Source organism: Antedon mediterranea, chromosome 2 (assembly GCF_964355755.1).
Source record: "Antedon mediterranea chromosome 2, ecAntMedi1.1, whole genome shotgun sequence".
NCBI lineage: Eukaryota > Metazoa > Echinodermata > Crinoidea > Comatulida > Antedonidae > Antedon > Antedon mediterranea.
Genome location: NC_092671.1, coordinates 38295411 through 38319800, shown reverse-complemented (window position 1 = coordinate 38319800; position 24390 = coordinate 38295411). Strand labels below are relative to the sequence as shown.

General features: G+C 35.8%; 4 protein-coding genes and 1 long non-coding RNA gene across 6 annotated transcripts; 4 read left to right on the top strand and 1 right to left on the bottom strand.

Annotated features, from left to right (window-relative positions):
* Positions 1-127: 127 nt before the first annotated feature.
* LOC140041021 (thioredoxin-like protein 1) lies at positions 128-4293 on the bottom strand. Its single transcript, XM_072087382.1, has 8 exons — positions 4078-4293; positions 3492-3588; positions 3115-3282; positions 2838-2963; positions 1952-2112; positions 1395-1473; positions 977-1081; positions 128-583 (listed from the first exon to the last, which is right to left on the bottom strand). Exons 1-8 carry the CDS (start codon positions 4176-4178, stop codon positions 554-556), a joined length of 867 nt encoding a protein of 288 aa, XP_071943483.1. The 5' UTR covers positions 4179-4293; the 3' UTR covers positions 128-553.
* Positions 4294-5641: 1348 nt separating this feature from the next.
* Positions 5642-9124, top strand: LOC140041026 (uncharacterized). The gene is made up of 3 exons (XR_011842804.1): positions 5642-5735; positions 8576-8730; positions 8980-9124. It is a non-coding gene; the product is annotated as an uncharacterized lncRNA (long non-coding RNA).
* Positions 9125-9471: 347 nt separating this feature from the next.
* LOC140039443 (uncharacterized) lies at positions 9472-11678 on the top strand (the record flags this gene model as incomplete). Its single annotated transcript, XM_072085046.1, has 4 exons — positions 9472-9489; positions 9681-9835; positions 10427-10683; positions 10918-11678. Coding segments are annotated over exons 1-4 (1191 nt in total), but the record flags the coding sequence as incomplete, so codon positions are not given.
* Positions 11679-11736: 58 nt separating this feature from the next.
* LOC140041007 (uncharacterized) lies at positions 11737-16943 on the top strand. 2 transcript variants are annotated; one of them, XM_072087360.1, is made up of 6 exons: positions 11737-14425; positions 14684-14844; positions 15143-15275; positions 15390-15564; positions 15752-15828; positions 16031-16943. In XM_072087360.1, exons 1-6 carry the CDS (start codon positions 11763-11765, stop codon positions 16224-16226), a joined length of 3405 nt encoding a protein of 1134 aa, XP_071943461.1. In that variant the 5' UTR covers positions 11737-11762; the 3' UTR covers positions 16227-16943. The 2 variants fall into 2 exon arrangements, with proteins under 2 accessions (XP_071943461.1, XP_071943460.1); XM_072087359.1 differs by having other exon boundaries at positions 15110-15275.
* Positions 16944-17183: 240 nt separating this feature from the next.
* Positions 17184-24299, top strand: LOC140041018 (deoxyribose-phosphate aldolase-like). Its single transcript, XM_072087379.1, has 8 exons — positions 17184-17227; positions 17568-17665; positions 18365-18512; positions 18754-18852; positions 21092-21226; positions 21618-21746; positions 22505-22617; positions 23180-24299. Exons 1-8 carry the CDS (start codon positions 17197-17199, stop codon positions 23384-23386), a joined length of 960 nt encoding a protein of 319 aa, XP_071943480.1. The 5' UTR covers positions 17184-17196; the 3' UTR covers positions 23387-24299.
* Positions 24300-24390: the final 91 nt, after the last annotated feature.

Sequence of the window (24390 nt, the reverse complement as noted above, 5' to 3'; positions counted from 1 at the left end):
TGTGACCAACCTATGTGCAATTCAAATGAGATACTGTAGAGTAAAGAAAGATGATGAAAATTTTTAGTGAATTCAGAATGGAATTAAAACCACAAAACATCACTGTTTAAATGTTCTTTATTGCCTCTTAGTTTGTTGCAAACATTAACTACCAAAAACACTTTTTTGAAAAATGTTGGGATGATTTTTCATAAATGATTCTGAACATTGAACTTAATACATTGATATTTATTGTTCTACAATATACTACTGTATAATAATAATATTGAAAATTAGAAAACAAAATAGTCTTTCAGAATATGTTAAGTTCTGTCTACACTATCTAACTTTATGTGACAACAAAACTTGATGTGTCATATATGGACGTGATGATGTCATATCACTACCATATTTGGGAATAACACTACCATATTTGGGCACATCACACTTTTTTTGTCAAACTAGTTGGAGTGTAGACAGAGCTTTATGGATAAAATATTGATAATGCGAGTATAGGTTGTATCACTGAATAATCTTGACAGTTGGAATACCAGAAGGCCTAAGTGTATACTCATCAGTGACTTTCTCCTTTCTTTCCAGCAACCTACATAAAAGAAAAAGTAAGCAGCTTAAAATCTTGATTGGACAGATGACAATTATTTTTTTAATTTATTCATTCATCAGTGGAATATTACTTCCATTTATTGTCATTTGCATATAAAATATATATAGAAATGTTTGCTCTGAGATATACAAAAACAGGTAAATGAAAAACTAACAAAAACAATTACAAAGTGTCACATCACTCTTGTACAGTGCCCGAATGGCAGCTGGATAAAAGCTGTTATGAAACATATTTGTACGAGAGATGATAGACCAGTAAATAAATAAATCTTTTAATAATAGGATTCAGTCCCAACCCACTGCAGCCAACCCAACACCCCCCCCCCCCCCAATCTTAACTCAAACTTTATATAATTCTATATGACAGACTTACTCGTTTAAATTCATCCATTTTTGTTGTAGATACAGGCGATCCAATAATACCCAGGTATTCAATAATTGTTGTTTCTTCTCCTCCTAAATTGTCCTTTATAAATATCTAAATGATATAAGAAGAGATACAATCATATTTGACTTTTAAATCTTATTCCTACTGCAGTTAAAGATACTGTCCCCCTGAAAAAATAATTCTTAAACATTTTTGTTGTTGAATATGCCATTTTAATGTCACATAATAGTTATTCACTTTGACCAAAAATTGATCCCAAAAAAATATATTTACCTGAAAAAATTGCAATTTAAAGCAAAAAATAGTCAAATTAACTGCCAGCCAATGGGTTTTTGGTTGAATTGAAAAGTTTGATAGTGTAGACAGAGCTTAAGAAGCCCACAGCTTGTTAATTTGTACTTACTGTTAAGTTATTGACACTTTGTAGTTTGACAAACTTGAGTGGAATGATACTATCTTCTTTAACATCATCTTCTGTTAAGCTACAAGACAAAAATAAAAACCAGAATTATTTTAATAAAAGAGAGAGACCTTGAAATCTATGGCATCAATTAAGTTGGGAAAATATATACTTTTGTATCATATCAACCAAGTTATCGAGAGCATTCTCCATCCGCACGCAATACTTTATTTGAGAAATGTATCCTGTTATTTATCTTTATTATGTTTAATAATTCTCAATTCACAATTATTTTTTACAAATAAAAACAACAAACAAACAAAACAAAATCAATGTAAACAGTTTGAAATACAGGTAAAGCTCTGTCTACACTATCAAACTTTATGTGACAAAAAAAAATGTGATTTGCCCATATTAGGACACAATGATGTCATATCACTACCATATTTGGTATATCACTACCATATTTGGTATATTACTACCATATTTGGCCATATCGCCACCATATTTGGCCATATCGCCACCATATTTGGGCATATCACTTCCATATTTGTTCTTACTTGAGTAATTGAACCGGATTATTCCTCTCAGCTTGGTCAAAATCCATTGTGTGTGGTTGGTTGATAAACAGCTTCACCGTCTTAGCGCCTTTTTCACTCGGACCGTACAGCTTCATGGAATGGATTTTTACGGTTTGATTAAATTCCAATGTTATAAGTAACTAAGAAATACAAAATCTCATGAATATATTTTAATTTTAATTCGTCGTGAGGTGGTTTCCCGATTAATCGTACGATTAAAACGGTACTGGGTATGATCAACTAGCGTTCGTGTTCCCACCTAATCATCCATTCATAGAAGTACTGATGAAGATATCAATCTGTGGCGACAATAGAATGGACCAGAGACCTGGCTATCTTCGACTTTTAAATAATAGAAAGTTTAGAAAAATTTTTTGTTAGACTAGAAATGTACGTTGTATGTATAGTTGCGATGTTTACACAGACGAGTGGTAACAGTAAGTGAAAAACTGTGTAGCTTGTCCTGCGTAGAATATGTATCTACTTGCTCTGAATTGTGTGTAAATGGTCATAAGGAGTAACATAGATTCTATATTTTTATTACCGTTACCGGTCATCTGTGTAAATTGGCCTTAAAGATATATGGGGTATATCTGTATTGTGTGTATTAGTTTTTTATAAACACACGTCATTAAAGGGATACTGAATTACACTTGAAGAAGTGTGCCACTGTTTCATAGTATAGCTTCCGAATAAATTATTATTATCATATCAAATATGAAAGAAGATAGAGCGTTGATTTAAACTAAAGCTCTATTTACACTTTATGTGATGTGATGATGTCATATCACCACCATATTTGGGCATGTAACTACCATATTTAGGCATATCACACTTTTGATTCTTATTCTAAAATAAACCTTACTTGCTCATCACAGTCAGATTCAAGATAAGTTCCATCGCCAAATCTCAGACAGTTATCTAAGTCAGTGTCATCACTTTGATTTAAACAAATACAACCAGACTTTGAAAAAAAAGATGACAGATCCATCTGAAAAAGAGATTACATTACAAACTGTCAAAGAGGAAATGTCCAGAGTGGAGGATTTGCTTTCCAAGAAGCATTGCAGGTGGTGGTATGTAAATAAGACGTAAAAGTGTAGGTTCATAGGAAACTTATTTTTTTAAATAAGAATACCTACATGGCCCTGTACTCCGGATGATGTTTGATCCTCTCCAGCTACATAGTGCTTTTCTATCATAGCGATAATGTCATCTTTTTTGGCACCCTGGACTGTGTCTAGTTTTACTCCATTTTTCATAGAAATAAAGGTAGGCATAGCACGAACTTTGTAAGTGTCAACTGTTGCCTGTAAAATAAACACAAAAGGTTAGAAAAAAGTGTCCAACAGAAATAATGTTGTTCAGTATTTACTTTACAATAACAATAACATAAATCATTTTTTACAGTGAGCCTATTTTGTTCATTGTGTGGAAAATAAATAAATGAAATATTGTCTTGTTTAATTGTTATTAATATTATTAGACTAGATAAAATGATAACAATCTATATTCTTACTTTGCATTTATCAACATCAACTTTCAAGAAAACTGCATTTGGATATTTTGATGGAAGCTCTTCAAAAAAAGGAGCTATTGCGAGACATGGTCCACACCTTTACAAAAAAGAGTGAATTCATGAAAGTTTAGTTGGCTAGTCACAATTTTGGCTAAGGTTTGGATAAATAACTAGTATTATTGGCATGGATAGGCCTACACTGTCACTAGGGCCTACATATCCACCCATACTACCTAGTAGTAGCAGTACAGTTAGGCCTAGAGGTGTTTGTAAATACTATAGCCTTATATAGGTAGAGAGGGAATTTGATGTGTTTGGTTTTTGAAATGTTTATTTTAGGTTTATGTTGACAGAAAATAGTCTTGGAACTAAATAATTGTTAAACATATATCAGGCCTAGACCGTTTTGTCTTGTTGGGTAACCATAATAAATATTTTCGAGTCTATATATACATAAATTCTAGGCCCTGTAGTATATAACCTCTAGTAGGCCTATACACACCACCATCAACATTATCCTCTACCGGGCCTTTGATACTTCAAGAACGTAGTCAGAATTGTTAGCGTAGGCCTAGGCCTGGCTTACCAAGTTGCAAAGAAGTCTACCACAACCAGCTTGTCACCAGCATTAGCGATGTTTTGCTGGAACAGTGGGTCTTCCTCAATCTTTATCGTAGAGTGTGCCATTAGTTTTGTTTAATATTGTATTAATAAAAGAAAAACTCTTTTTGAAGAGTACCACCGGGCTGCTTTTTCTAGTCTTTTCTTTTTTTGTTTTAAATTTTTGTTGATAAAATGCTGAATAACTTTTTCTCTGCGGTTTAGTAAAGCATGGTCTAGCGGTCTGGGACGATATTTTCTATATACAGTACAGTATTTTTATATTATCACCTCCAGTTTTCAGTGTCAACGTTGTTAAGAAGTGTCTAAAGGACTAAAAATAATAATATTTGATTACATTCAACCTTCCCATTTATATTTTGAGTTTTCTTAATTTCACTGGGCCGAAATATTAAATAGCGCGCCCTTTGACGGTCTCTGCATTATTAAACAAACAAAATAATTAAACTTCAACCATGCAGGACACAAAGATTTCTATCAATCTGATCTTGTGACGTCGTATATACCACCACTGCCCACCTTTAAAAATATAAATTCTTGTTGTATTCGTTTTATATTTTGATATGTTTATTCTACAACTCTGTTTTTTTTGTAATTTTTTTCTCATAATTAATAAATAAAACAATGTTATCCTAATAACGAAAGTTGATGCGCAGGGTGTGTTGTTTGGAGATGGTGACTTTTCTGTTGCCTGAAGAATGTAGGACAGGTTCATAAAAGTAGGCCTAGCAAAAAAATGTAAAGCAATGGCAATGCAAACACTATAAATATGTCCAAAATACGTCGCTGGATTTTCCAGTGGATATCATTCCTACATGATAAATGTAGCGTGAGAAAACGACATCGGACACTTCTGATCTGAAGCCAAACGAGAAATTAAAAGTAATGACATAATAATAATTGCATTTTACAGTGCCCCTCCTCCTTCCCATAACCCTCTCCCCCTCCTTCACATATCCCCGGGGCGTCGTAAAGAAGTTGACGAAATTACCATGACGGTCGGAACAAAACAATTGCAAAACTGCACATAATACGCACTCGGCTAACATTGATGTTGGATATTGTTTTATTGTTCAAAATAAATAAAATCCAAACATTTTGAAAACACAGTTTTTAGCCTCAAAACCAGGACAGATGTTTTTATGATTTGATAATAACGAGACCCGATGATATGAGGTTTGGTAGAGGCCAGGCCTATCTACCCGGAAAGCCAACGTCATCAAATGGTTTGGTAGAGGCGATCGGCTTATCGACCTGAAAAATCCAACGTCATGTAAAAATTACACCTAAATCCAACGTGTTAAGCAAATCACTGGGTGTGTATTGCATAATATTCTTTGTACAGTAGATGACCGCTATCAAGAACACACACTGGTGGTAGAGGTGTAACTTTGCATTTAGGACCCACGAGTGAGGTTTTACTATATTGAAATAAGATAGGCCCGGTCTATAAATCAATTCCGTTATCACGTGATTTACATATAACCACAGGAGCAGGAAGAAACAAATACATTTTGTTCGATGAATGGTGGAAAGAAGAAAGAATATTTTAAAAACTAATGTGCTGATGTAAAAACAATGTTGGTTAATATAGTTTTTGTTCTTGGAATATTTTTTACAAAGGTAAGTAAGTAATTGAAAACAATACGCATTTATAGCCATAGGAAATTCGTCGCGACTCCGAGTTCACCTGTTGATTGAAATTTGATTGAAATTTCGTTGAATTTGGTATTACCACCTGTAACTCTAAATTCCTTACAATACGCACGGAGAAAGACCTTTCGATAATTGTCACTGTTATATTTATTTAAATTAGGTAAGATATATCTGTCAAAGGTGATATAGCAGCTTGAATTTTTAATCTTGATATATATATTTTGAAATCTTGTTTTCAACTTTTTGAATAGTAGTTTTTTGAGTATATAATTGTATTTTGTATATATGTAGGCTACTTTAGGCTTAAGTATATTATTCAGAATTTTGAGCCTTGGTTGTCCTCAATCTTAACACCGATGCTTTGTTTTTCTATCTCAAATAAAATAATATTATTTCTATAGACCTACTTAGTTTTCATTAATTAGTTAACATTAATAGGACCAACGATTTTTATTTCAATATGGTTTTAATAATGAGGAAAGTGACATTTTAGGACACAACCAGCAACGCGTGTTTATAAAATTATCTTTTAATGTCAAAATGTACAGTTGAAACATGATATAATAATGTTATCATTCAAAATGAAAGTAGGCCTAAACCAACATAGGCATATAACGTTTTATTATAATATTGTCCACCTCAACCAATAATTCTTAAATCATTTTTTTTTGTGAATATGTCATTTTAATGTTGCATAATTATAATAGTTATTCATTTTGACCAAAAAATGGATCGGCAACAAAAATTATTTACCTGATAACGGTAATTTAAAGCAAAAAATTGTCAAATTGTCTATCAGGCAAATTGGGTTTAAAATCATAACTGAATTGATTAACTTCATTACAACTACAAAATGGCCTATTCAAAGTCTGATTTTATAAATCTTTATTTTTTCATGATTTTGGGAGACAATACCTCTTTGATAAAAGGTTTTAAAAAAAACTAACACGGAAATGTTACCGTCTTGGATTTCTATGTAAATGTATCTGGTAAATCCCAAATGGCTCCTGCGGCGAATTGCATACCGTACTGTACGGTTCTTCCACAGACATTTTGTTTAATTCCCCATGACCATCATCTATTGGGCACTATTTCAATGACGGTATCAATTATATAGGCCTATATATTATGATAAGATAAAACAAACTCCGTAAAATTGTTTACATGGACACGGGACAGTCCAAATTTTGTATTGTGGCTTTAATGAAATTGAAATCGGATTTTTGCTCTCTATTATATTCATGCAAAGAGAGATGTTCTACTTGTAAACGCTAACTTGAGGATCCTAAGCTCTGTCTACACTATCAAACTAGTTTGACAAAAAAGTGTGATGTGCCCAAATATGGTAGTGATATGTCCAAATATGGTAGTGGCATGACATCAACATGTCCATTATGATCACATCATATTTTGTCACATAAAGTTTGATAGACTGTGTAGACAGAGCCTGAGGCCAAGGATTTTTCTTTAAACGTTATCATTTTAAATTGAGTTAAAATATTATTTTTGGATATGATTTTCTTTCGACTCATAAAAATGCTCTATTGTTTTATTAATGTACAAACATGTTTTGTTAATTCTGGAAGATTTGATTGATTTATCTGTTTTCTGTTTCTCTTGTATGAATATTGTATTTATATTAATCTGAGGCGCCTTGAAGGAAGGCTTGAAAAGAGTGAGGCGCCTCGGTGCAGAATATTGAATAAACAAGAAATATTTCTTACAAAAAACGCTGCTTGCTTATTGAAAAATATTTTTTATTTCAAATGTTTTTGAATGTGTCATTTTATTGTCACATAATAGTTATTTTTTATGCAACTGCAAAATGTAATTTAAAGCAACAAATACTTAAATTGTCTGTCAGACAATGGTTTTTGGGTTTCTTTTCTTTTTTTATATGTGAATAAATATTATTTTTTTGTTACAGAAGTAAATACTCAATTTCTGTAACTTTAGTTAATTTTATTGCTAAGGTCAAATCTGGGGGTCACTTCATCACCCTAGATATTTCAATTGTGAAGTATCCTATTACAAACACAAACTTTAATATCTGACAGTGAATATACCAGAAATGCTTAGGGATTTGTAATTTTAGCATGACATGTCCTAATAGACTCTTTCCCAGACGTTTTTTGGGTCTACTGTAGCAGCTGGAATCAATAAATCATAGTGGAGTTTCCATTTTCACAAAACTGTCTGTCCTTAGAACTATAACTGCTGCTTGCTTTAGCTTCTGATTGAGTAGTCCTAATGGGACGTAGCGGGCTAGAGCAGCAGCGTGAAAAATAAAACATAAGGCAACTTATAGGCCTAATGATTGTATATTTCAAACTTTTTGTTCATTCAGACATATGAACATTTTTAAAGAAAAACAAAATAAGCATTCGTTGTGACGTCACAGATGACAGTAGAGGTCTTATACCTCCATAAATGGTCTAATAAGAAATCGTTGCAATGCAAATTGACAATACAAATACTGTTACTATGCCAAGTTTGTCGACCGTAATGAGTGCAAAGTACAGATTCAAGTGAGCTCTTAAAGTTTCTTTAGGCTACTCTTTCGCAGAGTGTTTTTTGCACTACAAAAGTTGAAATCTGGTTTGTTAGTTATATCAATAACAGGCCTATACTAGACCCATATGATAATACAAACTCTGAAAAAGTGTCAACAAAACGAACTTTATTTGTTATTATTTATTTATTGTAACTTATATTTTTGAGTGCAAAGTATAGGTTCAAGCATGGAGAAATAAGTTAGGATCTCCATGGTTCAAGTGACTCTTAAAGTGTCTTACTCTTTCGTTTAGAGTGTCTTTTGCGCAACAAAAGTTGAACTCTGGTTCGTAAGTTACGTGAACCCAACGAGCGAGGACTACAATGGCGGATGTTGCGATAGTATCTTTGGAAGTTGTGGAAATAGATGTGATAATCGCTTCTATTTCTGTCTCGATACTCCTGGAAGGTAAGTCTCCAAGAACACTCACACTTTACTTTTCATTTTCTGTTTTGAAAACAATGAAAAATAAGTAAATTCATTCATAAAACAACGCAGTAGACATTTTCATGATTGCACTGAAAAAAAAAACCCTTTTGTAAAACCTTGAATCAAATAAGTTTTCCATTGTTTTAGTTGAGAATGTTATAAATCAAAAATGACAACCGATGGTAAAATGTTTACAATAAATTTTAAATTATAATTTCATCTTTTCAGTGCGTCCCAAGGAAACTTCGACACGTGTCCCCTAGGTGATATAAATATGGGTGAAGTTTTTTCCGATGATGACGATTTTACATTTCCTGTTGGTAGCGGAGCTTCCGGTGGAATAACCAATCCGTATATTTTTACAATGTCGACATTTAATGTGAGCAAACGAAGAAATGGTATTTATTTATTTACTAATAAGAGACCTGTGTATTTTCCAAGAATTTCAGAAAAAAAAACTTGCGAAACATAAGATGCAATGACTTTTATTTCCTTGTGTGAATAGTGCATACCACCATAATTAAGTTTCCGAAATGAGGGAGATTCGCAATTGTTGGAAAAGCCTTTCATTACGTTGAATTTTTCAAACAATTTCAGGAAAAAAAACTTGCGAAACATAAGATGCAATGACCTTTATTTCCTAATGTGAAAAGTATCATATTACTAATTTTAAGTTTTCGAAAGGAGGTGGATTCGCAATTGTTTTTACGTTGCGTAAACATGCCTAAATCAAATAAAGCGTGGTTCCCCACTAGCGACGCAACGCAAGGACGTGCGCGCAACGTAAGCGTGTTGACCAATGGTAAGCCACTGTTCGAATACTCCATCGCTTGTGATTGGTCAAATCGTTGCGTCACGTCCTTGCGTTGCGTCGCTAGTGCGAACCAAGCTTAAAGCGTAATTCTAACATTTGTTTTTACTCAATTTAGAATGGAATTCGTATAAAAGGGATCGTACATGACAACGACGGATCCTCTGGAGATGATAAGATAGATGAATATAAACACAATATTTATTTCACGCCTACCCTGACGGTATCATCATCGTCATGGACGTCTGTTACGATCACGGGAAGACGGTCAACGTAAGTTATTGATTCTACCTCAACGCAACGGCGCAAACAAAATACCCATTGTCAATTTTGCATCCCCTTTTACGAAAAGTTAAATCACCACTGCGCGCCAACGCGCAAAGCGATAAAACGGTGTACTTATACTTACTTAAGCTCTGTCTACAATATCAAACTTTATGTGACAAAAAAATGTGATGTGCCCATAATATATGGATATGATGTTGCCATATTGGGAATATCACTACCATATTTGGGCACATCACACTTCTTTTGTCAAACTAGTTTGATAGTGTAGACAGTGCTTTACGCATATAATGGTCTAAAGCTTGGTTCCCACTAGGACGCAACACAAGTACGTAAACGCAACGCAAGCGTGTTGACCAATGACAAAGGACAGTTCGAATAATCCATCGCGTGTGATTGGTCAATACGTTGCGTTACGTCCTTGGGTTGCGTCTCTAGTGGGAACCAATCATAACGTCGATACGTTGCGTTCTAGACCACCTATTACTTCATTAAAGATGGTTATAAATAAATATACATATACATACAATATGGTACACTTGCAAAGTAGTTACTGTACATAATGTATTCATTTTACAGTTTAGTAGTGAAGGTAAGAGGTTACTGCGCCACCAATTATTACGGTAGTACATGTGGCGTCTACTGCCAACCACGTGACGACAGTAGTGGTCATTATGATTGCAGTAATTCTGGCGGGAAAGTCTGCCTGCCAGGATGGCAGGGAACCACCTGTACCCAAGACATAAACGAATGCTCCTCTTCGCCATGTGCCAATGGTGCAACCTGTATCAATGGACAGAATGGATTTACGTGTACTTGTGCCGAAGGTTTTTCTGGTAGGTGGTCAAGCTTTCCAGAATATTGAGATGTTTACTTCCGATAAAAATATGCTTTCTATATGATGTATGACTTCTTAAGCTCTGTCTACACTATCAAACTTTATGTGACAAAAAAATGTTATGTGCCCATATATATGGACACGAAGACATCATTACCATATTTGGTAATATCACTACCATATTTGAGCACTAGTTTGATAGTGTAGACTGAGCTTTACGCTTTATTTTTAGGCACCAGATGCACAACTAATATCGACGAATGCTCAAGTAGTCCATGTGAAAATAATGGCGTGTGTAATGACGTCATTAATGGTTACACGTGCACATGTACTCCGGGGTGGGCAGGCGATCGTTGCTTAACAAACATTGATGAATGTTCCAGCAGTCCGTGTATCAACTCAGGCGTTTGCTACGATCACATCGCATCCTTTCTGTGCATATGTAGTCCTGGTTACAATGGCATCAGGTGTGAGGTTGATGTTAATGAATGCTCGAGTGAGCCTTGTCTAAATTCTGGCACATGCGTAGACCAAATTGACAGTTACCAATGCATATGTTCGATTGGATACACCGGAAGCACATGCTCAGTAAACATTAATGATTGTGACAGCTTTCCCTGTGAAAATGGTGCCACGTGCGTTGATATGGTTAACAGCTACATCTGCACTTGCCCAGATGGATTTGAAGGGATCCGATGTCAGACGGATATCGATGAATGTTTGAGTGGCCCGTGTGAACACGCGGGAACTTGCATTGACGATGTCAACGGCTTCAGTTGCCAGTGCAATGCCGGATACAATGGAACACTCTGCGAAGTTGACATCGACGAATGCTACAGTTCACCATGTCAGAATTCGGCAACCTGCATGGATCAACCAAATGGATATTATTGCAACTGCTTAGATGGTTATTCGGGGGTTACATGTGAGGGGGACGTGGACGAGTGCGCTAGTAGACCTTGTGCACATGATGGGACCTGCGTAGACGCTGTTAATGGATACACGTGTACATGCGCACCTGGTTACGCCGGTGACATTTGTGACGTAAATGTAGATGAATGTTTCAATAACCCTTGTATGAACAGAGCGACTTGTTTAGACGGGATCAATGAGTTTACCTGCGTGTGCCCACCTGGATATAATGGGTCACTGTGTGAAACTGATATTGACGAATGTGATAGTTATCCTTGTTATAACGGGGCATCATGTATTGATGATATCAATTGGTTTACGTGTAATTGTTCAAGTGGTTTTATTGGTGACATGTGTGAGATCAACGCAGACGAATGCGAAAGCTATCCTTGTCTACATGGTGGATCGTGCTATGACGGCATCAATGAATTTAGATGCGATTGTACTCTTGGTTATCAAGGGGAAACCTGCAGCATTAACGTTAACGAATGCGAAAGTATACCGTGTTTTAACAACGGTACTTGTGATGACGACATCGGTAGTTTTACATGCGCATGTGCTGAAGGGTTCTCGGGACTTTTTTGTGAGATAGATGTAAATGAATGTGCCAGTGATCCATGTGAAAATGAAGCGACGTGTAATGATAATATAAATGGATATGTATGCATATGTGCAAGTGGTTATTTTGGAGCAAATTGTGAGTTTGAGTTTAATGAATGCGACAGCCTGCCGTGTTTTAACAATGCTACGTGCTACGACGAAGTCAATAGATACTTTTGTGACTGTGCCCCTGGCTACACCAGCGAGCAGTGCCAACTCGAAGTCGATGAATGTCAAAGTTCTCCGTGTATGAATAACGGGACATGCGTAGACGAACTAAACAGACACTTCTGCTTGTGTACTCCAGGATTTTCAGGTTTCCTGTGTGAAAACGAAACAGACGAATGCTTAAGTGAACCATGTGAACACGGTGGTGTTTGTAACGATTATTTCAACGGTTTTAATTGCACATGTCAGGCTGGATATCTTGGTGATGTTTGTGAAATAGACTTTGACGAGTGCAGCAGTGATCCTTGTATTAATAACGGTACCTGTTTAGATAAAATTAACGAATTCTATTGTGTATGTCCTCTGGGCTTTACTGGGCACACCTGTAATATTGATATCAATGAATGTCAAAGTTCACCATGTCAGCATAACGGTACATGCTTTGACGATATTAATGGATATCTGTGCGTATGCGCGGGAGGTTTCACTGGTGACCATTGTCAGATGGACATAGATGAGTGTTTAAGTGGTCCGTGTGAAAACAACTCAACTTGTGTTGATGTTATAGATGCGTTCACATGTGTTTGTCAACCAGGGTTTGTGGGAGATTTATGCGAATTAAATTTTAACGAATGTCAATCCGATCCTTGTTATAACGGAGCGACATGTCAAGATGACGTCAACGGATATTTCTGTATTTGCTTACCTGGTTTTTATGGTGTCCGGTGTTCTGGCAACATAGACGAATGTCAAAGTTTACCATGTTTAAATAATGCGACATGTATTGACCTCATCGATGGTTATATCTGTTCCTGTTCAGACGGATTTACAGGAATCGTCTGTTCGGACAATATTGACGAATGTCAAAGTTCACCATGTCAGAATAACGGAACATGTCTTGATGAGATCAATGGATTTGATTGCCAGTGTAAAGTAGGATTTGAAGGTCACCAGTGTCAAGTGGATGTCAACGAATGTCAAAGTTCACCATGCCAGAATAATGGAACATGTCTTGATGAGGTCAATGGATTTTATTGTCAATGTCTTGAAGGATTTGAAGGTCACCTGTGCCAAGTGGATGTCAACGAATGTCAAAGTTCACCATGTGAAAATAACGGGTTGTGCCAAGACCACGTTAATGGCTACAGCTGTGAATGTTCTAGTGGTTTTACAGGAATAAAATGCGAAATTGATATAGATGAGTGCGCAAGTGAACCATGTGGAAATAATGGGACATGTACAGACGATATTGACAAGTTCGTCTGCCAATGCTCTGCTGGATTCGATGGAATAACATGCAGTGATAACATAAATGAATGTGCAAGTTACCCATGTGCACACAACGGAACGTGTACTGACAACATTTCAGGGTTTTCATGTGAATGCGACATCGGTTATACTGGAGATTTATGTGACATCGATATTGACGACTGTGTGGACGCACATTGTACTAATGGAGCTACTTGCATTGATCTGATTGGACAATATCAGTGTGTCTGCCCATCTGGATTTGACGGTGACGATTGTCAGATAGATGTCAACGAATGCAGTAGCTCACCATGTTTAAACTCTGGTACATGTATCGACCAAGTAAATGGCTATCATTGTGGATGTGCCGCTGGTTTCGTTGGAAATCACTGCGAGACTGACTACGATGAATGCGCATCCAGTCCGTGTCAAAATAATGGGACATGCGTAGATATGATTGCAGGATTTTCTTGCGTGTGCGCACCGGGATATACCGGAAGTGTCTGCGAGATCAATCAAGACAATTGTATTTCGCATCCATGTTTAAACAATGCAACGTGTTCAGATGGCATTGATATGTTTTACTGTCAATGCATAAACGGATTCAAAGGAACCAATTGTGAAATCAACATCAACGAATGCTTACTCTATAATCAACCTTGTAAAAATGGCGCCACTTGCGTTGACCTCATCGCTAATTTCACTTGCACCTGCGCAGATGGATTTACGGGTGACGTTTGTGACGATTTCAATGGATGTGCCAGTAACCCGTGTCAACACGGAGAATGTGTGAACTTATCTACAGAATTTAGGTGAATTTATTTATTTTATATAATGCTCGACACTTTCATCATCTTGTTCATCACCAGCTTATCGTACTAATAAAAATCATTGTACAAAATGTTGTGTAAACACTTTCCACTTTCTCATCCAATATTCTTCGCATTTTGTCTTTAACCGCTTTTTTCGTTCACTTTATCATTGTACCATGTATTCTTCTTTTCCAATCAATAAGTAAAAAATCATTCATCAAGACATTATTCATTTTTGTAAAAAAATACAACTTTCAGGTGTGATTGCAACGATTTATATGAAGGCAAAACATGCGACTCCTTGGTGGAGAACGCATGTGCTCAGAATCCTTGTAACGGTAATGGTAAATGCCAGGTAACAAATGACAAGTTGATGTGTAAGTGTGACGTCAACTATTACGGTTCTTTCTGTGAAATAGGTGAGTGTTAAAATAGACTGCATGGCAGCATGCTGCCCGCGCAATTTGAACAATTGTCAACAGAAGCTGTATATCTAGTTAGTAGATAGTCTAGATCTAGTCGTAGTAAAAGAAGTAAAGTGCATCTTCTGATAAGGATCTCTTTTTTCTTTCTCTGTGAGTTACACCACTTTTATTCTTCTGGAACTTATAGTTTAACCAGTAAAGATAATACAAAAATGACACAGAATATCTATTTAGGCCTACAACAAACTTGTTTTTCTAGAATTGTCGAAACACCAGTATTCTATTTACGTAGTTGGATCTTTAGAAGATAAAGTGGTGTTTGAAACTGGAATGAACTCGCTTCTTGGAGCTTCTCAGACGAAACGTAGTCTTTCAGTACAAACCACAGTTGTTGATACGGAACAATATGAAGACATATTGACGAAGTATGTTTGTTTTTTAAATAGATAAGTAATAGAATAGAAACTTATTCGTCTCATTAGAATTGAAGTTGTGTGTGCAAAATTATTTTATCATTTTTTATTACAATTTGTTTGCAGAGAACTTGTGACTCGTGTGTCATTCATTGTAACTATGTCAGATGTCCTTTTAATTTCACGTGAGATTGAGAATCTCCTTAATCAACATTCTGATGAAGATGTGTCATTAGCTATCAATCAGAAAATACACATAGGAAAAACCGAACCGATCAAACAAGTTGAGGAAACCAACTCGGTAAGTTTACTTTTTTACGATTGTATCATTGCTTCCCATTTCGAATTCCATACTTAGACCTACTTTTTGGTATAAAGAATATTATCAGTATATCGATAGGATAAATCTCCACAACAATGAATAAGCTTGTTTTGTTCCCACCACCCGAAGGTGTCCCTTTCCTCATGGTGACCTTTTTTTCTTTCAGATTTTCAGCAACTGGTATATATTTGTGGCCATTGGAGGTGTACTGTTTCTCATGATATTTACAGTTGGTTTTATGAGGTTAGTTTATTTCGAATTTTAGCATTGCTCGTCGTGGTACTACTTAGACTACTACTACAATACTCGATTGCACTGAATATAGCCTTCAATAACGGACCTAAAAATATTAAGCCTATTAAGAAGAAGGTTTTCTCGTCTATGATCCTAGTATACAGAACATACAAATACTTTATTTTCTATCTAATTTCTATCGTTCTTACAGAGCAAGACGCAAAAAGCATCAACGAAGACAAGGTGCGAACATTCTTGATGGTGGGACGGAGGCGGTGAACCCAGCCTTTGATATCAGCGACGAGAGGGAGGAAAATGATTATTATGAACTTCAACTCTCGCCAGAAAGTCTCACTAATAACTCACAAGGAATGTTAGTATTGAATGATGAATGGTCTAAAGCGTAATATGAAACAAATGAATAAATGTATTTTGTAATTATAGATATTAAACGCTGTATTTATTAGTTTAGAAACATTCCTGTCTAGTTAAGCTCTCTACACTATCAAACTAGTTTGACAAAAAAAGTGTGATTTGCCCAAATATGGAAGTGATATTCTCAAATATGGTAGTGATATGACATCATCATGTCCATATATGGGCACATCACATTTTGTTGTCATAAAGTTTTCTAGTGTAGACAAAGCTTAAGAACTTGAATTATGACCGAATTGCTGCGGCTGTTAGTTCGACTCTTTAAATGAAAGATAGCCGTGACGTTGCATGACAGGATGTACGAACGTATGTACGAAAAGAAAATCGCGGCCCAGGCCAGCCATACCTTGATTAAAATGTGAAGAATGTCTTTTACTGAATTATAAATTGGACCTAATGAAGACGTTGATCTGTATATAAATCCGTTAATGCGATCTTTAATGATAGCCAAAGAATTTGAATTGTTTTGATTTTGCTGATATGTTCTCTTGTGCGTTAATGTAATATTATCATGTGATGTATATTTATCGTAATAAACATTAATTGTTTTGAGTAAATGGACTATACCATGTTGTTATGTGAATCTATTGTCGCATGCATTATTTCCATCTTCATATCAAAGAATGAAGATAAGTATTGAGTGTCGTAAAAATTAGCCGAAAATGTTTAATAACCAATAAAGTCCCTGTTGTCACACGTCATTTTGTGTATTTTTTTCATATTTATCATATTAAAAAAGAATAATGATATATGAGTTTCAAATAATATCTGATATAGATTATTAATAATAAAATATTGACGAGGCAAATATTCTTAAACTTGTGGTAAGTTGTGGTAAATTATGACTAAACTGATAATGATTGTGATTATACTGTAAAAAGTTTTTTTGCTAGATAATTCTAGAGGGCAGCATTCAGATTGCACACCTGGGCAAAAAACAACATGGCAGAGAGAAATCCTGGAATCGTGCTGGGTAGGTGCTAAACTAAGATTTACACATAAAATATCAATACAATAGACTTTTTGTTAAATTATGCTATTGATATAGCTAATGTCTATATTTACATCTTCCGCATATCTTTGTTAATATTGAAGTAACTGAAGCCTAGCCCTAGCCTACCTGTGTGTCGAAGGGATTCCTGTCGAAGCTAGGCCTAGCTCTAATCAATGCGGTCACACAATGATGATAATAAATATTACTGGAAGTGGATCGGATGTGTGGGTCGGTTCGTCCCACTATTCTATTTTTAAACTTTTTCTTTTTTTATATACAATACTCTGCTATTTTATTGTCAATGATTTCTTTATTTCAGATCTTGATTGGCTGAATAATGTTCGTATTAACAAACCAGCAGTATTCAAACGAGCAGAAGAACTTAAAACAAGGAGAAGTGTAAAGAAAAATTATCAGGTATCGAAACGTGGCAGGCTATATGGCGCTTGACCTTTGACAAGATCGCCTAAAATTTATAATTTAAATCTACGATACTTTAGTATTGTATATTCAGGAATAGCCGCTCCATAGTCTCTTTGCTTTTCTTCCTTATATCTTATTCTTATTAACTCAAAATTATTTTTACTAACAAACATTACTATTTGTATGCCTAGTGTGTAAACATTATTGACATAATTTCATAAACATCTTCATGTCGTACAACTACTCGTAACATTTTTTCTCAACTTCCTATCATCTAAAGTCGTAGTTAGTCATGCCTCGGGTCACATTCTATGGTCTCCGTACAGGTAGGCTACTACATCAGTACTTCTATGAATGGATGACTAGCCGGTGACAATAACGCTAGTTGGTCATACACAGTACCGTTTTTTATTTTACGATCATTCGGGAAACCACCTCACGACATTCAATGCTAAATAAATTATTAAAGAAATCAGATGAAAGCAGAAAAGTGATCAGAAAAATAATAATACATAATTAAGATTTAAGAATTCATTAAAACATCAAAGATTCCACCAAAGATTAAAAGAAAATTCTTTAATTAAGAATTAGTTCCCGTGATGATATTTTCCCTATCGAATGTTAGCAATACATTCTTTTCTTCAAACAACAAACAATCATAAATTAGAGTTTTATGTTAATATCTATTTCCAGATAGCATGGATGTTAAGAGCTGTTACGTGCATTGATCTTACAACTCTGTCAGGAGATGACACGTTCACTAACGTCCAGAGGCTTTGCTTCAAAGCTAAATATCCAATCAGGGAAGATCTATTAAAGGCAGTAAATATGCATGATAAAGGTAATCTTTGAAATTAAAGATTAAAATATACAACCATTTAAAGTTTTAAAGCTCTGCCTGCACTATCAAACTAGTGTGATGTGCCCATTTATTATGGTAGTGATATGCCCAAATATGGTAGTGATATGACATCATGTCCATATATGAGCACATCACATGTTTTTGTCACATAAAGTTTGATAGTGTAGACAGAGCTTTAGCTAGCTACTATTCTAATCAGTTTATGTTGTGTTTGTATTAGGTATTACAACAGGTGCTGTATGTGTTTACCCATCCAGGGTATGTGATGCTGTGAAGGCATTGAAGGAGGCTGGTGCTCTACATATTCCTGTTGCCTCAGGTACTCATCATTATTATAATGCTACAGAAATTGGTGTATGGCAGTATGTAATAGATAAGTGTTTAATTAACCCTGCCTTGAATAAACTTCTTTAAGCTCTGTCTACACTATCAAACTAGTTTAACAAAAAAAAAGTGAGATGTGCCCAAATATGGTAGTGACATGCGAAAATATTGTAGCGATATGACATCATCATGTCCATATATGAGCACATCATATTTTGTTGTCTCATAAAGTTTGATAGTGTAGACAGAGCCTTGTGTTTAGAATATGCGTTTTAAAGGATAAGAAAACCTTTCGAAATGGAAAAAAAATGTCTGGTTTTCTATATGTTGTTGAATGCATTAACTACTCTTTTGTAAATCTAAAATTTGTAATAAGGTTTATATTTGTATTATTGATTGCGCGAGGAACGTCATTGCACAATGCATGTTGGGAAGGGTTTGGAACAATAGCGCCACTGTATAGTACAGTACATAACTATATACTGGTGGTGGGGCTATTGCTCCTAATTTCTTTCCATCATGCACAGTGGCGTAACAGGCGGGGGGGCAGGGGGGGCGGAATACCCCCCTGGCGGATTTTACCGGGTTGAGAAGCGTTCGATCGGGCTGGGTAACAAGTCAAAAAAAATATAATAAAATACAAAGAAGGGATAGAAGAAAGAAAAAGAAAGAAAATATAAGAATAAAATATACGATATATGATATGGCTTCAAATGAGTCACAGTACAGTATGATATTCAAGTAAGATGATATGAAATACACAAAATCCTGACTGACAACTCGTGGGAAGACGCACTGCTTATCAGTACATTAACATGCGGTCAGTTGACTGTGGTTTTTGGCGTCTTTTATCTAAGCCGCCATCGCGGGCATCATTCTCATACACAATTGTGACGCTGTGCTGTGCGTGTGAGGCCACCTTAAAAAAATACACTCCTACTAATCGTATGTAACGCGCTAGCGATCAGCAAAACGAACGTACTTTCGTGGCTGGCTGTCACTCCAATACTCAATCTTTCACAGGCATACTAACACAACACTACGATTGTTTACTACAGGTCTAGTCAAGCCTTAATAAATTTAATTAATATAAATAGACATAAGAATATAAAGTATATTTTAACTAAAATATAAAAACCTAACACTAAATTTACAAGATAAATTCTATTTGATAACTGCTGAACATCGTGGTTCTGGAGCTAGCCGTGCACAGAGCATTGTTTGCTTGACATAAAAGGGTATTCCCCTACACAGGTCTCTGCGTGCGTGTGACGTGCCCAGCCAGCTGCTTGATAGTATAGAGAGAAAGCATGCAGCTCACGCAAGTGCAAGATGCAATGGTTGAGTGAATTCAGGGATCACCTTAATTCCATGGTTTGCTACCTAAACACCACATGATGGTGAATATGCCTGTTAAAGTCTCAATGATACGATCCCTTAATGTACCATGTTGTTGCTAGGAGGCTTAAAGGGAGGAGGGATCTAGCCTAGTTTCGGTCGGCAAGAGAATGCCGTCCTCTGACAATTTAAGGTCGGCAATAAGGTCGGCAATTGAAATTCGTGGGCTGGAAATTTCACCAAATTATATAGTTCATAAACAAAAGAGTTTAGCCGGAAATGCGATTTGCGGCCATACATAGGCCTATAGAGAAAAAAAAATTCGAGGGTATGGTTCCACTAAACAATTTAACGATCCACCCCGCCGTCAAACCTGGTTACGGCCCTGTTTAAGTCTTCTAACCGGAAAAATTACTACCTTTGCCAGGTGCGGATCCAATGTTAGATTGGGTTTTCACATGTTCAAATGTTATGTCACCTGTGTTTTTAACGGTGGAAAATGTACGATCATTTTGCTGATTGCTGTGCAATAAATGGGAGTGTTATTTCCAGGCCAACTACTACTAGTTAGGCGCCATTTGTCATGAATTTTGTGTGCGAGAGTACCATTTCCGACGATCTAGGGGTGTCATTTACCAAAATTCGCTTCGCCACAGCCCCCACCATGGGGGGGCTGTGGCTCAAGTACTTGGTGTCTGGAAGGATTTTCCCCTCTTTGCCCCCCCCCCCTGACAAGACCCCCTTGTTACGCGGCTGATCATGCATCACTCACGCTATTTGCGATAAACCTTATTAATACAAGTGTTATTATAATATTTTATACATATCATCTTTAATGTATTTCCCAGTTAACAAGTGTTATATTATAATATTTTAAAATTATGACTTGTTTTTAGTTGCAACTGGGTTTCCAGCTGGTCAGACTCACTTTAAGATTCGCTTGGCAGAAATTAAGTTAGCTGTAGAAGATGGTGCTACTGAGATTGACATCGTCATCAACAGAGCATATGCACTAGGTGGAAATTGGCAAGGTATTATTGGCTCCTCTCATTGCTCCCCCATTGACCATTGACCCTTGACCCCTGCTGTGGAAGTGGAAAAATGCACAAAAGTTAAGCTCTGTCTACACTATCAATCGTTTATGAAGATGACTGATTCAGAGAGGGTATCTCCCTCTCTAAAGCTTTGTCTACACTATCAAAGTTTATGTGACAAACAAAATGTAATTTGCCCATATATGGACATGATGATGTCATATCACTACCATATATGGGCATATCACTACCATATTTGGGCACATCACACTTTTTTTGTCAAACTAGTTTGATAGTGTGGACAGAGCTTTGCATTACATGGTTACATGGTAAACGCAAACTATTTAGTGTCGTCTAGTTAAAAATTAAAAATTATATTTATTTCTAGGTGTATATGATGAGTTAAAGGCATTCCGTGATGCCTGTGGTCCTGCTCACATGAAGTCTATCCTAGCTACTGGTGAACTTGGCTCATTGACAAATGTTTACAAAGCCAGTCTGGTAGCCATGATGGCCGGTAAGTTGTTTAATGGTGTGTTGAGGGTGATTGTAATTAAATAATTCTGTTTGCAATTTAATAAGTTTTAACTTTACTGAACAACTTTTAAAAAAAAAGGGCTTTTCATTCAAGCTTGTTTTGCTTTACGGCTGATGAAAAAAAAACTTGCTAAGGTTATATTCTACAATAACCAATAAAAACTTCATAACCATTGATTAAGTTTTAACTTTACGCTCTGTCCACACTATCAAACTAGTTTGACAAAAAAAAAAAATGTGATGTACCCAAATATGGTGGTGATATGGTCAAATATATGATCATCATGTCCAGTGAGTGAGTGGCCGAGCGGTTAAGACAGTGGAACCGTAATTACGTAGCCATAACATCGGCAGGGGTTCGAGGCTCACTCACTCCATGGTTCTGGTGGTAGAACGAGTCTTCTCGGATAAAGACTATAAACTGTAGGTCCAGTATACACATCTAGCTCGTGTGCACTTTAAAGAACCTAGTACATCTTTCGAGACGAGTAGGGGTTTACCCCGGTGTATTAGTACTTCACAGCCACTGATCACCAACTGGGCCCTCTGGGAGACCAGTCTTTGACTGAAGAGGTCGCCCAGTATAAATATATATTTCAATCAATCAATTCAATCATATATATCAAGTTTGATAGTGTAAACAAGCCTTTACGTTTGTCACAGTATTTTTAAATCATAAGTACAATTTTACCGGTTCCGCTCTTAAATAATTATGTGACGTGGCAATGTTGATTTTAGGTTCTGATTTTATTAAAACTTCAACTGGAAAGGAAGGCGTAAATGCTATTTTACCAGTTGGTCTTGTTATGGTCAGAGCTATCAGAGAATATTATAAACGCACAGGATTTAAGGTACACCATCATTTGTTAAACATTTTGACTTTAAAATTGATTTTATATGCATCCAACAGCAAGTAACTTGCCAATTACTGGATTGATAAACTATGCAATAATTTATCGTGGTTATAAACTAAGTCTCATTTGAGGCTTAGGGAGTGGAGTTGAAAGAGTTGTGAGTTACTCTGGCACTAGGTCAGGATTGAACCTTGGACCTTGGGATTGCAAGGCAAGCATGTTAACCATCTAGCTACAGCGCCATTAAGTTGCCTAGGGGTGGCCATATTCAACAATCACACTTAAGTGAGATATTTTCCTTAAATAGTATTTTACTTAAATTGGTAAAGTGGTATTCATTTATTGTGCTTCAAGATTTGTGATTTTTGATGTTTTAATATAGAACTGAAATAATAGCTTGAATGGGGGAAAGTTTTGATTACCCTCAGCAGGAGTGGATCCAACGGAAAAAGATTATTAAGCTCAGCTCTTCATTTAACACCACTTTTAGGCCCTGGGCTCCCTATATCAAAATCCTGAATCCGCCACTGCTCAGTGAATTTGACATTTTATTTTGTAGGTTGGTTTTAAACCAGCTGGTGGTATCCGAACAGCCAAGGATTCCTGCGTATGGCTGTCACTGATGAAAGAAGAACTTGGAGAGGAGTGGATGAAACCTAACCTGTTCCGTATTGGCGCAAGTTCTTTACTGGGTGATATAGAGCGACAGATGTATCATAGCGTAACAGGCCGATACGCTGCATCCTTTGAATTTGCCATGGCTTGATGATGGAATTTTAATGAACCCATTTGGTATAGTGCTTCCATATATTTATATTTACTCATCAAACCATGTGTAAGAAATTTATTTTATTTATTAATAAGCACTGTCTGGTGCTTGGAATGTTCTTTTGGGATGGTTTGGTAGTGTGGTTTATATTAAGCTCTGTCTACACTATTATGTGACAAAAACATGTGATGTGTCCATATATGGACATGATGATGTCATGACTACCATACTTGGGCATACCACTACCATATTTGGGCACATTTTTGGCCAAACTAGTTTGATATTGTAGACAGATAACTTTGTTTTTCCATTCAGGATCAACTGTGACATACAATCATTAGGTTTTAATTTGTTTGTAAACAATATTATATTTTAAAACTGTATATTGTAGCAGCTGAATTCTGAATATGGTATTATTTTGCATACCTTATTTATACTATGTAGAGCAGTCCATGCCCTCTGATGATTGGTGAGTTTGAAAATCCACTCTATAGTGATTGGTCAGTTTGAAAATCCACTCTATAGTGATTGGTCAGTTTGAAAATCCACTCTATAGTGATTGGTCAGTTAGAAAATCCACTCTATAGTGATAGGTCAGTATGGAGATCCACTCTATAGTGTTTGGTCAGTATGGAAATACACTCTATAGTGGTTGGTCAGTATGACAATCAACTCTTTAGTAATTGGTCATTATTTCCCCTATGACCTGTCGTGTCATTCCTAATAAAGTAATATAGCTTTAAATATACGAGTACACTTATTGAATTCATAATGAATAAAAATAAATATTTGTCAAACATCATTTTATTTAGTTATCAATACACAACTCAATTGCTACAACATAGGGCCTACTTTAGTCAAATTATAGCTTTGTATAATAATATTAAAGATGTCAAAATCATGAAAAATGAAGATTAATAAAATCAGGCTTTTAATAGGCCATTTTTCAGTTTCAATGAAGTTATTGACTTATGTAGAAAAAAAACCATTTATATAAATAA